The sequence below is a fragment of the Anabas testudineus genome, chromosome 24 (assembly GCF_900324465.2).
Source record: "Anabas testudineus chromosome 24, fAnaTes1.2, whole genome shotgun sequence".
NCBI lineage: Eukaryota > Metazoa > Chordata > Actinopteri > Anabantiformes > Anabantidae > Anabas > Anabas testudineus.
Genome location: NC_046632.1, coordinates 15,914,842 through 15,931,716, shown reverse-complemented (window position 1 = coordinate 15,931,716; position 16,875 = coordinate 15,914,842). Strand labels below are relative to the sequence as shown.

Here is a 16,875-nt window from a genome sequence, read left to right as displayed (position 1 = left end):
CTGTTTACCATAAATCAAGAGAGTGCAGGGTGAGGAGAGAAAAGGCTTTGGATGCACCAGTGAACTCACAGATAGTTTCCCTCCTTTCTTTGACCTCAAAGGGATTTTCACTATCAGAGACCTCTGATCTCTATTTACAAAACAGGAACGTGTTACAGAAAAGTGAAAGAGACAGCCTCTACTTGGAATTAAATTACAGTTCTTTGTGTTTAAGTAGTTTGGAGTAGTGCTTGTTCTGCCTGTTCTAAATGCTACTGGGATTTTACTGACTCAAATAGTTATATAGAAAAAAATAACTATTAAGTATGTGAAGATTATGCGAATGTGCTCTGTCAGTCAGCAACAATTAACAGGGTTTCTGGTTCTCCTTTCATTTATACACATTGTTATGGTCAATGCAGTAGAATACATCCATTAAATTATAGTTTAAGGCTCAAAAGGCTCAAACAAATAAGTTCTCCTGCCTAGAGCAAAAGTCAATCATGCATCTTGCAAAAGACTTTCAAGCTTTTTGTTATCAATATTTATTTGTAGCTTAAGTAAATTAATAATAATAATAATAATAATCAAGGTCAGGTTTTAGTGTCAATTCAAAATTATTGACTTACAACACTATTTTTGATTCAGATTCATCAAACATTCATGTTACCTCATGTAGCAGAGTGAGCTACTTCTTGGTTACTGTTGTCATCTGCAAAGTCTGAGAGCTGTTACAATCAAACCATCTGATCATGATAACATTAATACCAGCAGGTGGTTTTTAATGTTGTTGTAGGCAGGGGTTAGCACGAGAGATTTAATGCTAACCAAGATCAACATGTGTCAGAAACCACAGAGCATAACAGCTTGCTGTCTATGGGGCTGTGCTGACCACAGTCCACCGCAGCATTAAAGTAAACAGGTGAGTTTTTACTGTGGCTGATCGGTGTAAATTTTGACGACTGATTCTATAAAGTTGTGTTTTAATAAGAACCGATTTTAAAATCTGATTTAAAGGGCTGTTTCTTTTGTAATGGTGTGTTCCTGGAAAACCCTAAGAGCATTTGAATGCCACATTTTGGGACAGCAAGAGCAAAAACATCATGACTGGACATTTTCTTGTATTTGAGCTAAGAAATCCTTCTAAGCAGGCGATGTGTGAGGGACGTCCTTTCAAGTCCATTCAATAAAAAATGCCTAAAGGTAAATTTTGTTAACAGGGAAATCGTATAAATTTTAAATTGCAGCGATCAAGATGACAGAAAGAGTTGAAGTATGTGTTAGATTCACCCACACATTGTACATGTACATGTGCATGAGACAAAGATATGTGGTGTCAGTGGGAAATAGGAGGCACTCACCCCTTCACTGTTCTGCCCAGTGTTAGCCAGCATCTCCTGCAGGGCCCGCACTGACAGGGACTGCTCCAGCACAAAGTTACAAATACAGAGGTCGGGAGGAACATACTGCAGGATGGAAGGACAAAAAGAGAAGGAAAGGTAAGGAGGGGGTGGAGAGAAAGACAAAAGGTACAGACAAAAAGAACGATTAGAGACAGTGACATGGCTCCTGGGTACTAAAATTGTATTGTAGCTCATTCTCCTTGAATTTCCTCAACTTTGACTTTATTATTGCATTCTTTGTCACCTGTGTGGCCTTTTAGAAAAGCAGCTACACCCAACTTCTCTGATCTGCAATATACAGAGCTAAACAGTTCCTCAAATGTCCTTCTTGTGCCTATACAAACTGAATTTATTTAATAACAGGAAGCTTCAGTAAATAAATATATTGGTATTGATTTAAACACATGCACACACAGACAGTCCATCTAAAGGATTTCACATTTCATCTACATTGGCATACAACTACAACACACTATTAATCTGCTTAGTGAAGACCGGTGCTCATAAATAATTCTGATGACTTGCAACGTTTTTGCCATCCTGTTATGTTGCTAACGAGTGCCAGGGATTACGAGGAGGGCTGTCAGAAGGTGTGTAGCCTGCAGCTGCAGAGACCAATAACAAGTTTGGCTATTCCTCAGCAAGCAGAGTGGCTTGGCTGTCTGCTCTAATGGGCTTCAAATCTGTCTTCCACTTAGTAAAGAACACATGTTGAGAGAATATAGAATAGAATTAAAGGTATGTAGAGTATATCTGAAATACTCATTTAGGTAGTTAGAAAAAGGTGGCACATCTGAATTAACACTTTAAATGCAGTCAGACCTGGGGGGCGTGTTCATTACTTGCATCAACTGGTCAAAGTATGAAAGATTAATTCACTTTTTGATGTGCTAGATGGCACTGTTGATAAGCAGTTCACTGCTGACATGACAGATGAATAACACATTAACAAACTAATTAACCACCCACACAGTTGATCCTGCAACAACTATGATATTATCAAGAACACACGGTTAATACGGTTTAGCTCCTATTTTATAACAATAGCCAGCTTCACAGAACACGCATCGATTTTCTTCTCTCTCCAACTCAGAGGAGGATGAGGAATGATTTCAGGTGTTGGGTTCCTGCCCTGACTCAGTAACACAACCAGCTGACCTTTGACCTCTGCTGCGAAGTGAGAAATGTGAGCAGAGAGGAGGGTTGCAGGGTGATAATGAGAATGGCGCTACCCTGTAACCCAACACAAACATGCATGGGAACCTTCAACACCACGGTGTTCATGTGTCCAGTTCTGTGTGCTGAAACACTAAATTTGACAGCCTGCACACAAACGCTGTCCACTCAGATATGAATCATTTAATTGTATTTACACCAAGATAAGAGTTTGCTAGAGATAAGAAATCCAGGAGAAGTCAAAGAGAAAGACTTTTAAAGTAGGTTAGCCGTTATCTCCCCATCTAGTTATCGCACCACAAACTCTGACATGGTCGGCTGAATGTTTACTTTTGCTTTTAAGAAGCTCCAACATCACATAACACACATGGTGTCATACGACCTTCCATAGTGATAACTTGCAACCTGTTGCAGACCTTACACCTCTTAAGAATATTCTACAATTTTCCAATTATCATACTTCTTCAATGCATTGGGAAGATATACTGAACATTTTGGGAATAGCTTTGTGTTCCACTAATTATCATCATTATGAGAGGTGATGTCAATGCCACTGTATCCTCTATTGTAAATAAGATATTGTGTTCTTATAAAAGAGAAGAGAGTAGGCACAACCTTAATATAAAGTAACAGTGTGCCATGTCAGTATATCATACATATCTGGAACAATACCACACTGAATCTAAAACTCTGTCTCAGAACGGTTTCACCTCAGCCTTATTATGTTCTCCAGCAACGGCAGGCAGCCAGGATTCATTAGAGTCTGGGAAATGAGGTGTCAACACCTGAGATCAGACAGCAGAGGACAGCCCCTCCCGTCTTGCAAAATCACAGCCACTACTCTCGACACTCAGCCACTTTTCACACCCAAGGAGGCCTGAAGTTATCACTGCTACCAAGGTGAAAGGAGTGTGATGGGCTGCTAGTGCTCTGCAGGTGTTGTCCTCAAACTCACTGACACCCTTCCCTCCAAAAGTAATGGAAACGTGAGGCCAGTTCCTTTATTTTTGCTGTAGACTAAAAACATTTGACTTTGACATCCAAAGACAAATATGAGACGAAAGCTCAAGATTCCAGCTTTTATTTCCAGGTGTTTACGTCAGGATCCAATACACGACTTAGAAGACAGAACCGTTTCTTTAAACCCACCCATTTTTCCTGTAAGCAAAAGTATTGGAACATGTTTGTTTTTTTTGTCACTGCTCAGTGACCCAATTAGATCCGGCTTTAGTTGGAACTTCTAACATCTAAGAAAAACGTCTACACTTGGCGCTGGAGAGCTTTATAGTTGTGATCAGTGTGTGTGTTAATGTGACAGGCAGCTCTGTTGTGTTGCTACACCACTGCAGGCAGCAAAATGCAAATACATAATTCAGTCACAATCATAAACTACAGTGGTGAAGATCATCCTCTACATATCAGATTTATTACTGATGGATCTGCCAGGCTCCATAACCAACCACTAGGATGCACCAGTGCAGGAACACCAACTCTAACTGACCCCATAAACTGTTCGCTGGGATTCTGGCCAAGCTGGAACCACCGCAGCTGGGAACTGAACCCGGGTCGCTGCAGCAGTAGGGGGGTGTTTTTTACCCTCAGCATCTTCAGCAAGGCATCCATCTTGAGATTGTTTTTATCCAATTAGCTGGCACCAAAATGCCTGTGCAGAATGCGAGTTTTCTAATTCACTCCCTTTATTTGACAGGAAAGCTCTTCACGAGCCAAAGCATAAATGGTCTGTTTTAAGTTAAAGTGTCTTTTTGATTTACACCATCGGGAACGAGATTGCTGAGGAATAAAACTGACTTCAACACTAATGTGTGTTTCTATTTAACTTTAAGACACAAACATGACAGATACTAATAGAACTTTTTGTGTTTAACACAGTATCTTCACTCTGTTTTTTTACTAAATTGTCTGAATATTTATATCTGGGCCAGTCCCAAGAAGATGAGCAAGCTGCACTCGGTTAATTACGTTTCAGGAATGCCCCCCTGCTGGATATGTTCACATGGTTAAAACTAATGGTTCACATAGTAAATAAATCTAGTTAAACATGTCAAGCAATAGTTTGGTATGCGTCGCTGTAACAGCTGTGAGGACACCACTGCATGTGCACATAAAAGATGAAGTAAAGAGAAATTTATACAGTGAAAGACAGAGGTCAGCACCAGCTTTCAGTCATTTTCAGAAGCAAACATCTAGAGAGAACTGCCCCAGCTGAAAGGTCATTTGCTTTCTCTCTGCTATAGATGTGTGTTTGGTGCCAAACTGCAGCTGACTTGCTGTTTCTCCACTATATCTAAAGCAGCTGTGTTCCATCCTCACCTTCGCTTCAGATGTGGATTCCAGGTAACACAGGCGGTTTCCAAGTCCCTCAGCCGCCAGGCAGAACTTACGATGCTCCTTCTGGATGGTGGCCACACACTGGAGCACCACCTCGTCATCCTGCCAAAGGAGAGACAGGCGTTAAAGCCAAGCATGTTTGACAGTGACCTATCCAACGTAAACAAGAACAGACAGGAAGGAAATAATCTATACTGATGGATGCCAGAGATGCACCTTTGACATGCAGAGAGAAACTTACAAGGGGAATAAAATACAAAACTCCTCCTTCACATAATACTTCACATGTTGAAAAGGGGAAATAGCACCTCAGCTAATGTTATGGCAATCTCATGGAAATTAAATGAAACGTGCACAATGGGACTAAAATGTTCTAACAGATAAACTGAGAATAAAGTAAAGTTAGAATGAACATTTCATTTCAGCAGCAGAGAAGAACCAGTGCATTAATCAATAGAAGTGAGAACAAAAGCAGCTGTAGTATCATTTCTAAACCTGTTACGCAGCCTCGAGTATTTCTGTGAAAGATCTGAATTCAATCAGTGCACCCGACAAGTGAACATCTGTACCTGTCATGGTGAAGGTGGCAACACACACATGCACACACACACACACATATTGATTTGTGTGTGTGTTTGCGTGCCATCTCCTGCCATCTTTCGTCCCACACTAATCTGAGCTGATGGTTGCCATGGTTCTGGCTCCCACCTCTTTCGCAGCAGTATTAATTTTGTAGATTTAGATACAGGCTGTACAGCACCCACAGACTCAGGAGGCGAGATAACAGACCCTGACAGAATTTCAACAACAGTAAAAGCCTCTGTGTGAAGAAAATAATTCATGGGGTTTTCAGCGAATCCCATTATACCGTCAGATGTTTAAGAAGCATTCACTGCTATCTGTAGTATCCAACAAAAGGAGAAGACTGTGGTTCTAATTTGTAATTTCACACTCATGTATAAATAGCAAATGAGGAATAAAGTGAAAAAGAACAAAAAAGTGTCTTTAATAAACCAAAGTACAATTTTCTAGGGATTATGGCTGATGTAAAAGTTCAAGCAACAAAAGCTCATTACGTGTTGTGTTCTCTGTCTATCTGGTTTCTACATGTGGGAGTTGTTCACAGTAAAGAATCAGGTCTGTGTTCTCCGGCAACAATATGACACTTTAAATTAATTTACCAAGCAACGCAAAGCTATTTGTGTGAAATCTCACACTGGAACTAGTTAGTTAAAGGGCACTGAACAAATCTGTATCTGTAATCCTGCAGAAATCTCTATTTCTGCATAAATATGATCTACAACGTGCTCTAGTAGTACGGTTTGGACTCCAGCAGATGACCGTCAGGCAGAATGTGTACAAATGGGAAACATGCAACACTACTTGCTGTTAAATTGTCTTGTTTTGCACAATTAATAAGTGCATGTGTGTATTTCTCATCGCATTTGTTTAATTAGATCCCCTTTATCTAGTTTTAGGACCAATTGAGAGTCTGATCAATTGAGAGTCTGATCCCATATTTATCCAGAAATATAGAAAATTGTGTGATACTGTACTTTAAAGGCAAACAGCTAAATTTTGGGGCAAATTTTAACAAACTAAATCTACCCTGAAGCACTTTTCTGAGATAAAAAGAGGAACAGTGGAGTTAAATGTCACTGTGGAGTAAATGAGCGGCTGAGCTGGCACAACCGTCCATACCAGGAGTGATTTAAATACCCCACCACCCGACTTTGGGCGTCATGGAGGTGATTACTGATAGCAGAAAGCATCTGTGTTAACGCCAAATCACTGCTGCAGCTTTTCTGGTTGCGTGATGGAGGAAACACAGCTTGTTGTTTCATGCTACAGATAAGGAAACTCAATATGGCCACAGGATGACCAAAGACTTGTCACCTCTTTAAAATCGAGTAAATACATCTGTTTCTTTTCAGCTGACTTGTGCTAGCCTTAAGCAACCAACGGGCCATGGCTCCATTAAAAGCATACTATATTTATGTCTGTATGAGGTGGAGCACAGCTTTCTTAAGGATTATAAAGGGGATTATTTGTGCCAAACTATCTTATTAAAGTCACCAATTTCACAAACTGTTTCACTTTTCAGTAAAAACATATCAGTGTATCTCAAAACCTGAGCTAGTTTTGTACCTGTTAACTAGTGTCTACTTGAATTTGAACAAAAAGATCAACCACACTGAGGCTCGTAGGAACAGAAATGGGTTTTTGCTTGTTTTGATAGAGCAGCTTCAGAAGCCGAGGTAGTCAGAGCTGCACTGGGATCAAAATACAACATAGACAGGATACCATCCAGCCATCTGAGCAGTTTGAAGCAATGGGAGGAAGAGCAGAATGGATGATAATGCCAACATTATTATAAATAAATACAGTCACAGGAGACACTGTTTATTCTTGGGTTTCAAGTCAAGAGCAGCTACATCGTGGCGTTCTCTCAAAAAACTCAATTGCTCGCTGCACCCCTGACTTGATCCCAAGCCAGAGAATCTGGTGAGTCTGAGGCAAAGTGATCCTCACAGCAGCAGTGCAACCATCTGCTAGACCGCTAAAAAGCAGCATCAGTACTATGTATAGGGCCCTGGCCTGCAGCAGGAGGAGGTAAATGAGGGTTGGGTGGCTGTTTTACCCTGCTTCCAAGTGTAGAGGGGGAACTTGACCCTGTCCTCTCCCAACCCGACCCCACCAGTCATTAGTGCCTCAGTATGCCTCTGGATTCTGAAGGGGCCCATGTTCTCCGCTCTAACAAACAATGTTTTCCACACGACTTTGGGTTTTTCTTGAACAACCACTGGCACGGCTAAATGCGTAACGATTCCACAAAAGACCCTCAACCTTTCCCCGCTCTTGCTTTCCTTTCTTTCCCACTACTTCGCTCACTATAGCTTCTGTGCGCCTCAACAGACAGCAACAGGTGGTTTAGCGTGTATGTGGCTCGATGCCTCCACCAGTCGAAACCCGAGAACTCCCGATGCTCCCGAGTGCCAAATAAACTCCCACAACTCACCCACCGCTGCCACCAATGTGAACTTGAGAAAAGGTGAATCTGTTCAATCCCTCAGCGATGCTATTTTGACTCTCATGCTTTGCACATGCTCAGTGCAGAGCAACAAGCGGACTTTGGAAAGGGAAAAACCGATTCACAAGGTTCAAAACTGAACAGATTAAAGAAAAATTCCTGCACGTTTGACTCCTTGTTCACACTGTCTGAGTGTGTAGTCTGTCTAAATTGCTCTGACTGTTCAAGAGTCGTGTTTCTCATAAATGTCAGTCAGGGTGCTAAGTGCAGGTTGACCTACGTGTTTTTAGTGAAGCTTAGCTCAGAGCATGGAGAGCAAAGTAGATGCAGTGTAGATGTGTGACAACTGCAACCTGATAAGCTGGATAAGCTGACTATCAGTGCACCGAGACTCAAGTCTCCAAATGTTTGTTTCTATAATACAAGACTTTTTAAAAGCTTGTACCAGAGTATTGTAAAATAATCATAGTTCTAAAGAATCTTTGGATTCATCAGTTATCTCTCACCCATGTGCACCTGACTAAACATACATTATTATTATTCCAATGTTCCAACCATATAGTCAAATTTAAAACCCATGTGGAGCCTTAGGAAATAGGAGAAGTAGTGATGGTGTAAAAAAATGATTAAAGACAGTGGAGAACAGTGCAGTGACAGTGAAAAATAGAAGTTAAAAAACAAACAGAAAAAGATTAAAAGACAAGAAACAGAAGGAGAGGAGCAACAATGAGCTGACTTTTTAGCATTCTGACATTTTTCTGGAGCTCCACAGACATTTTTCAGAAGCCAAGTTGCCATGAAGGTAGAAATAATCTCATGGGTTGAATGAAACCTAATGACTCAAGTCAAATACCCTCAGTACTCCTTGCTAATAGTAAAACTATACCAAGTCTGATGCTGCAAGATGCAAGAGAACCCTTTATTAAAATCTTGAATAAAGTTGTCATAACGAATGCCCGGGTGGTTCCATAATTAGTATAAGAATCTGAGGTTACATGCTGTAAATAGTCCAGTTATAGGATGGACTATTAAGCAAACATTCAGAAAAAGTTCTGGGTTGACTGGTTGGACAAAGTGAGGATCACTTTCACTGAAGGACTTTTCTTCCAATTCCACAGATGAGTGATCATTTGAGTCCACGGAAGACTGAACAAATAGTACACAGTAAGCCTCCACTATTCCAACTCACTCCACCTGTGACGCTCGCCGCCTGCATTTGTATTCAAATGACAACTGCAGGTATCATCATGCTTTACTGCTTTATTGGAGCAAGCAAAACAAACCAGTCCCATTGCTCACTGTCAAATGCTGAGTGGTGTCTGACCAATCAGCAGAATTCACCACTGCAGGCTCCACTACACCAGTTCCTGAAACTTTAGAAATATACACCTGGTAGAACAACTTACTGGAACTTTAGACCCTGGTTCCTCTGTGAATGCAGGTAGAGGAGCTGATAACAATGTCAACATAATATTTATCTCTATTTTAAGACAATATTTTGCACAATTAAACATTAAATTAACTTACACAACATAAGACCTGTGTATTTTTGTAGAAACAGTAGGATCAGAGAATATGCTGGTTCATTTTTAAGTGTAGACCTCCATAGAGGCTCATATCCCTCCCTCCATAAAAAACTATTTAGAGGTTTCTCAGCTTTCTAGTTAAGCAGTGGTAGCAGTACTGGGTAATGTTTCTACGAACTGCAGACAGTTTTTTATTATAACTGATTAACCTGATATTTAATATGACAGATTAACATTCAGCTTGATATCAACATGGAGCCACAGTACAACATGCTGCTTCAGCAGAAAACACAAGGATTCACTCTATTTCTGTGTGTGTAAATTATTACTAAAGCAATATTTTATACGAAAAAGGCTTCATGGGGCATTCATACAGATAATTATAGATAATGACAGCATACAATATGTTTTTTTCTAAATGCAAATGAGACACATTAGCGCCTGCCTGGTTAGAGAAACACTGATTCTGTCCGGGTTGTTCCAATATTTTCTATAGTTGCATTGCTAGTTTAATTTGGAAATTATAAAAAATAAAAATAATCAGCTATGCACATAGTTTATAATCTATGATTAATGTCATAGAATTATTTCACAGCATGAAATATCTTTCAAAACGCTTCATAAAAGTAATTTGAATGTTCTGTAGGCGCCCACAGCCTCAGACACAAATCTTTGTTTGACAAAATATATTTAATACATACTTCAGGTATCCTGTATCTGACCTCAGGAGCTACATACTGACATCATTAAAGATGCATTTATGCTGTCACAGTCATGTGTGCAGACCAGTGTGCACAGGTGTGTGTGTGTGTGTCTGGGATGACATCATGGGTCAAAATGAATAATGCACCTCACATCTAAGCTTTATCTATCTTTAAAAAAAATGAAATAAAATTCTACAGTCAAGCAAGTTTTGCCCTGCAGTGCACTGCCATGGATCACAGACTCTAAGATTTATGTGGTGTTCCTATAACAAATTGGATTTTCTTGGCTTAGTTTGTATGCATATTGCTTCAGAGCAATTTCAAATAATAGAAACCTCCATGTGTGCAAGGCAGAGGCATCCGCCTCAGCAGAAGCATTGAGAAATGGGGAGGGCCAGACCTCCGGTCAGGGACGGAGCTCCAGCCTCTCTGAAGTCCATCATCCTGCCTGATGAGACAGAGCGGACACAGGGAAGATGCAGTGGGGTGTGACAGAGTGAAAGACAGAAGGTGCAGAGACCAAGAAAAGTAGTGACATTCACCTGAAGCTAACTTAAGCCTTATTTTCTCCCTCAAAGCTCTCAGCTGCCGCCACCGGCCAACAGCTGTTTTAACCTGCTCTGTGTCCTGTTTGATGCAAACTTACGAGTCTCATGCTGCAAAATCTTCCAAAGACAGCAATATGACAATACAAGCACTTTTTCTTCAGAATAGATTTCACAGAGGTCAAACCTTCATTCCTCAGACAGACTCAATAGCTATGGGTCAATAGAGAATGTGGCACAAGATAAATTCAATGAGTATTAAGTGTTTTGCAGTACATCAGGGTCCAGCCTGTGACAAGGTAAACCTCCCTCCCTCACTGCAGGGGCTAGCCAAAGTTTCCAGATCCATCAAAGCTGTTACAAGATGTCATCTCTGCCATGGCTGGGTGCACACAGCAAACAGAAAATGTTGTGTCAAGGATGCTGGTGGTGAGAGCGAATTATGAGCAAATAGAAGTAAAACATCTTTAAATCTTTACTTGTCAGAAAATAATTTTAAAGGGATCAATATTTCAATCCATGGATACTTTTTTTAGCACTCTGACTGCTTGATCCTCACTTATTACTATGAGGTTCCCTTGAGCAAGGCATGCTGCAACAACAGAGCTCCGTCTGTGCTTTAATTAAAGCACTCTACTGTGCATATATCGCCTACAGAAACATGGTTCTAATATGAAATAACAATTTGACTTTGCAGTGACCTTGTAGCAACAAACCTACAGACAATCTTTACCCAAATCTGCAGACTGCCCTTGACTTTAGGGAGCTTTAGAGTAAGTTTAATCTCATTGCTCAGCCTGCTGTTTTAATATTTCGATTCACTCTCAGCACTCAGGTGTGATTTTCTGCCGCAGCATGCAGATGTTTTGGAAAACAAAAACTAAAGACTCACTGTACACAACCTGCTCAGCATGCAGCAGAGGACTGGTGCAGGTACTAGCTGGTAAACATGTTGGAACAGCAGCTATGGAGACATTTCTTTCAAGAGTTCCCTTGGAAACATCACTTCAAACTAATACAGATATTGTTCATATCTAAATAAAACTGCTTGATTTTATGTTAAATAATGTTGTTAGATCATAATTTAAATGCTGCTGAAATCTAATCTTCGTGTGGGTTTGTATAGTACTTTTTATTTGTATTTAAAGTGAATGTACAAACTCTAAAAAACTAGATAAAAAAAACTGAGCCGACAAACTGAAGCATGTTGGCATTAAATGAAAATGAACTGAATGACCTGAGGGACACTCGAAACGCCAAGAGGCTCACGGTCTGCACCTTTTTTCAGTCCTCCGTTGATTAATGAAGGTAATTATTTGGGTTGAGAGTCCACTCACGAAGCTGATGCTGCTGCTGCTGCTCATTTTATCTCCACAGTAATCCTACACATGTATCCTTCTGAAACTGAAAAAAGGCCTATCAATACTGAAATACACATGTTACGTTTAAGTTCATTATTCGTTTAACAATAAAACTTGATGCACACAGTGTAACTTATATTTGAAATGAACACTTATAGGACCTGGAAATAAAGACAAACCTGGAGGCAACACAGTGGCTTAAAAGACAAAAAGCCTTGTCTCACCACTTTCATAATTCATAAGCTTTACAAAGCCAGTTCAAAGCTGCAGACATACAACAATGCAAATATAAGTCTTCTTTATGGAAGACCTTTTTTCTTTTTGCATACAGCTTCTCTCCAGGCATAAGCGAAGAGTATTAAGAAAGTCGCACTTTTAATATTTAATATTGCTCTAATGCATTTCTCAATCAACTTCACTGTTGATTTTAGGTTTACATGTCTTTGTCTGTATTTGCTTCACAGGTATTCATCCTCAAAATCAACATCATAAAGTTTCACAAACCTTCATACATTTTAATGCAGCTGCAAAATGAGCTCATCTCTCATGAAATATTTAAACAAATGTCAGCTTAGATAATGAATTAGTCTATTATTTGACTAAACAAGGCCACCCCAGTCAAACCCCTCACACCTCATTAACAAATGACAAGCACTAAAGCACACTTTGTTACGTGGGGTCCTGCCACCTCGACGTCAGGACTGTGTAAATGATGGAGATGGCAGCGGCCTTGCTGTCCTTCAGTGCTGATGACTGAAAGAGTCAGAGCTGCCAGACAACCTGTGATGCTTTGCTCAATCAATACAGAGGAAATCCTTTCCATTCAATTTTGATCAAGCCGAGGGAGGTGCATTTAAGGTCGTAGGACTCAACACGCTCTCTCACCAACTTTGAAAGGGCATCAACTAGTGCAATATGGTTAATGCATAGTGGAATAATGGCTCAATGACTCAGAGACACTATAGATTTTGCTGCCAGGACAACAGTTTGTCTAATCAGAACGTCAAATTAAATTTATATGAATGTGGCTCAGGTAATATGAGATGTAAAATAATCACAACAAGAGGAGAAATAACCAAACAAATGACAGAAATACACAATAAACGGAAACGACAGCTCCCAAAAATAAACAACCAGAAACAACATGACAACAAAACATGAAACATTTCCATAATAGTGACACATGACGACGTAAAATAGAAACAAAAAGACGTCAAAGAGACAAAAAAGAGTAAGAAAATATTACAAATCCCAACACAAAGTGAAATGTTTCAAACAAAATTGAAACAAAAGCAAGGCAGCTGAAAGAATAGCTCCCTAGAAGTTTATCAAACTGTGTGTGAGCTCTTGCTGCGTTCCACTTGAAGGCTCAGTGACACTTATTATTTATTACCGACATATTAAGCTTCAGAAAATGCTGTATACTGCTGTGTGGTATCAAGCATCTCATTTCTAAATGCGACTTTATCCTTATAAAAATGGTGTTAAAGTGTCACTGGTCTCGTCCTGCTCCAGCTGAAGCTCTGTCCCTGATGTGGTTTAGTGCCAGGGAAGCAGAGATGTATGTGCTGTGGTGGCATCATCTTTAAAAAGGCTAAATTTAAACCCCAAGAGTCCCCGCCTTGGTATGCAGAAGGCTTCCAGAACAACATAAACTCCAAATAAGCCCAGAGGAGGTACTGGTGGATAGCAAGCCTCAATTCACCTGGTTTTAAACACTGAACATACTATGAAATACTTTGAGACGGAAGTAAACAAAAGTGGAATTCTCCTTTGTAGGAAGTGACTGAAGTGACAACTGGTGGGGTTGTGAGCTACGGCTATGTTAGCTAATTAAGGTAATGTTAGGGCAATTAACTCGTTTAAAGCAAAGCTGTCAGTTCTGCTTTACAACAACAAATAAACAAGATATAAAAAAAAACACTTTCCAAGCAAAATATTATAGGACACTGAAATAAAGAGACAGCTTTGATTTTGTAATGCAGAGTAGAGCATAGAGTAATTAAGTACAAGTAAGGCAGTGAACCTATGTCTGTGCATCATTATCTGATTGCACAGTAGTCACCATAAAACAATCTGATAACACTGAACCTAAAAACATTAAACTAATTCTGTAATTCTTGCCGAAATTAAAGCCAAAACAAACTTTAAATCTGCAGCATCCTGTGCCGTACAACACCAAGTTGTGCAGCTATTGATGTAAAGATAAACCCAGCAGCATCTCCTCATTAAAAGAGCAAATACTATTTTGTTCTACTCTCTAGATGTGCAGTAGAGAAAGACAACGGACAAGCCTAAAGCTGATCTTGAGCTCACTGCAGCACACTCCTGTCATTTTTATTCCAAATGTAATTTCTGCAGCCTTAATGAGCTGTCTACGAAAACCCATTGTGCTCATTCACTCAGCACGGATAAGTATTGTGATTTCATTTCTTACATATGATCAAGTGTTGGCGTTAAATGTAAACCTGTGTATCTTCAGTATCAAAACAGGCTTCAGTGTGGGACTATACGTTTACAGCAGAGGCTGCTGTCTTCATCTTGCAGCAGAGCCGTAACAGTTTCCTTCCTCTTAGTTGTATTTCATTGCCGTTTTCTGTGACAGAGAAACTCTCATCGCCACCAGCTTTCCCAACACCATCAACAAGATGAGACTGCATCTGTGCAGAAACTGAATTACAATGCCTGGATCTCAGTATACTACATTGTACTTTTAACCACATCAAACTCTTTCACACATTTTAAAAAGTGCATATTCCACCACATTCTGTCCTCTCATAATTAGAACAAAAACAAAACAGACCCTGACAAAACTAAAAACCTGCCACTTGTACACAGACTCATTCACCAACGTCCAACAGATTGTTGTGCAGTGTATTTCAATTAACACTCTCATTTTAGGACTTCCTGTGAGGGCATATTTCTCTCACCACTGAGGTTTGATAACAAGGCTCTGTGAACCTCAAGGGAACCCCCCTCCCCGCCCTCTGAAATCGCTGTTGTCATCAGATAACCAGGATGCCTTTATGACAGAAGAATCTGAGAGGCATGGGTCAGCATCTCGCTGGCATAAATAGGAGGAGCTGTTAAGTACAGGGTCCCATCTGCTACTAACAACCACTCATGTCTTTATGGGTTTTCATATAGATTCAACATCTGAAAGCCACGAGAAAGAGATACACGGTGGTTAGAGTCCAGCTGAGCCACTTATGACACAACAAACCAGCAGCGAGAACGGTCATTTACATAATTCAATATCAACATATTTCCAAGAAAAAGCCACCTGAAGAGTTTGAAAGACACGAGTCCACAAGGCAAGAAGGCTGTAATGAAAAAAGTCAAACTGCATGATGGGAAATGTAGAATCCACAACTCTGGGGGCACGACTCACATTACAGAGACTAAGGATACATTGGCCTTTGCTGCTTTGATGTTAACCTTTTCCAAGCCCTGACGGAAGCTACAAATCACAGAACCATTGGTTTCCATTTATTTCTGCACAGTATGAAAATATTAGCACACTAATGAAACCTGATGGAGTTATAATCCATTAGTTAACAGGTGTTTGTTGCCATTGCAGCTGCAGTCCATGACCACAATGTGATGTTAATGGTGATGGATTACACAATAAAGCAACCTCCAAGTGTGTACAAATGGACTTTTCCCCAATGGACATGAATGGAAACCAGTCGTTGCATAAAAACAATGCTGTGAATCAACTTTTCAAACTTACAGCCGCATAGTTTGGTCACAAAAAATGGTCTAAAACATGCAAATCTGCTGCCACAGTCTTTAATATACTCAATTTAAGTTACACAGCAACAGATTTGATCCAACAGGTTGTGACAAAAGACAATATGTCCTGAAATGTCCATGTTTGATCAAATGGTGCACATCCTTAGATCTATATCCTGCTAAAGTTCACTCATGTGTCTCTCTGGGGACAAATGTCTCATTCAGAATCAGGTGGCATGAACCCATGTAGACATCTCTGCTGTGCGAGCTGCCTGAGGCATCACCGAGTGCTGCAGCTTCTTCATGCAACACCTGGGCCACAAAGCTTCATGAGGGGAGAGGCGCCTTCAAACCGCTGCCATAGATATTCCCCCCACACCAACATACAAGCTGTCATATCATTTACAGGCATAACTGCTGTGCACGACCACGCAGCGCACGGACCCCGTAAGCAATCTGCGTCAAACCACTAAAATAGTCATCGGAGGGGGGCACAACTTAGTGAAACTCTTCACCCGGGAGGAGAATAGGTCCATAAAAAGTAAGAAACGGCAGCGAAGGACTGAGGAAAAGAGGTGTGAGGAGGCACAGAAAGCGATGATGATGATGGGGAAGGAGAGGGGAGCATGTTATGAAAAGCCAGGAGGGGGCTTTTTGTTTTTTTTGCCCTTGCACCTGCAGACAGGATCCTCATGGAGACTCTCCACATCGAGAGTCCTGTCGACAGGTGCGCTGTGGCCGCGGGGTGCAGCGTGCAACCTGCGGCACCCTGCAGACACCATGCAGAGACCAAACCTAAACCGACCACGAAGGATTCATTTTTATTTTTCCCGAAGAACTTCTACAAAAATCCAACTTGGATCGGCGGTTAGTTCATTAACGAGCTGTCTGCCGCCTCTCGACGCGTTAATTGGCGACTGGAAACTGACGCGCACGCCAGGAAACGGCTCAGCCGTCCGCACCGATGAAATACTCTTTACTTACAGTTCTCAAGAACTGGATCTCATCTTCCCCTTCTCCGCCCTCAGCCATGGCTGTGAAGGAGCCTGCTCAGACTCTGGAAGCC

General features: G+C 40.7%; 1 protein-coding gene across 3 annotated transcripts in view; it reads right to left on the bottom strand.

The window, feature by feature from the left end:
* Positions 1 to 16,875, bottom strand: part of LOC113149556 (ryanodine receptor 3-like) — an 85,818-nt gene extending 68,943 nt beyond the window's left edge. For all 3 annotated transcript variants that reach the window (XM_026341758.1, XM_026341761.1, XM_026341760.1), the window contains exons 1-3: positions 16,794 to 16,875; positions 4,890 to 5,009; positions 1,341 to 1,445 (exon numbers count right to left, since the gene is read on the bottom strand). In XM_026341758.1, the coding sequence (XP_026197543.1) occupies positions 1,341 to 1,445; positions 4,890 to 5,009; positions 16,794 to 16,841 (273 nt within the window). In that variant the 5' untranslated portion in view covers positions 16,842 to 16,875. The remainder of the gene's footprint in view (positions 1 to 1,340; positions 1,446 to 4,889; positions 5,010 to 16,793) is intronic.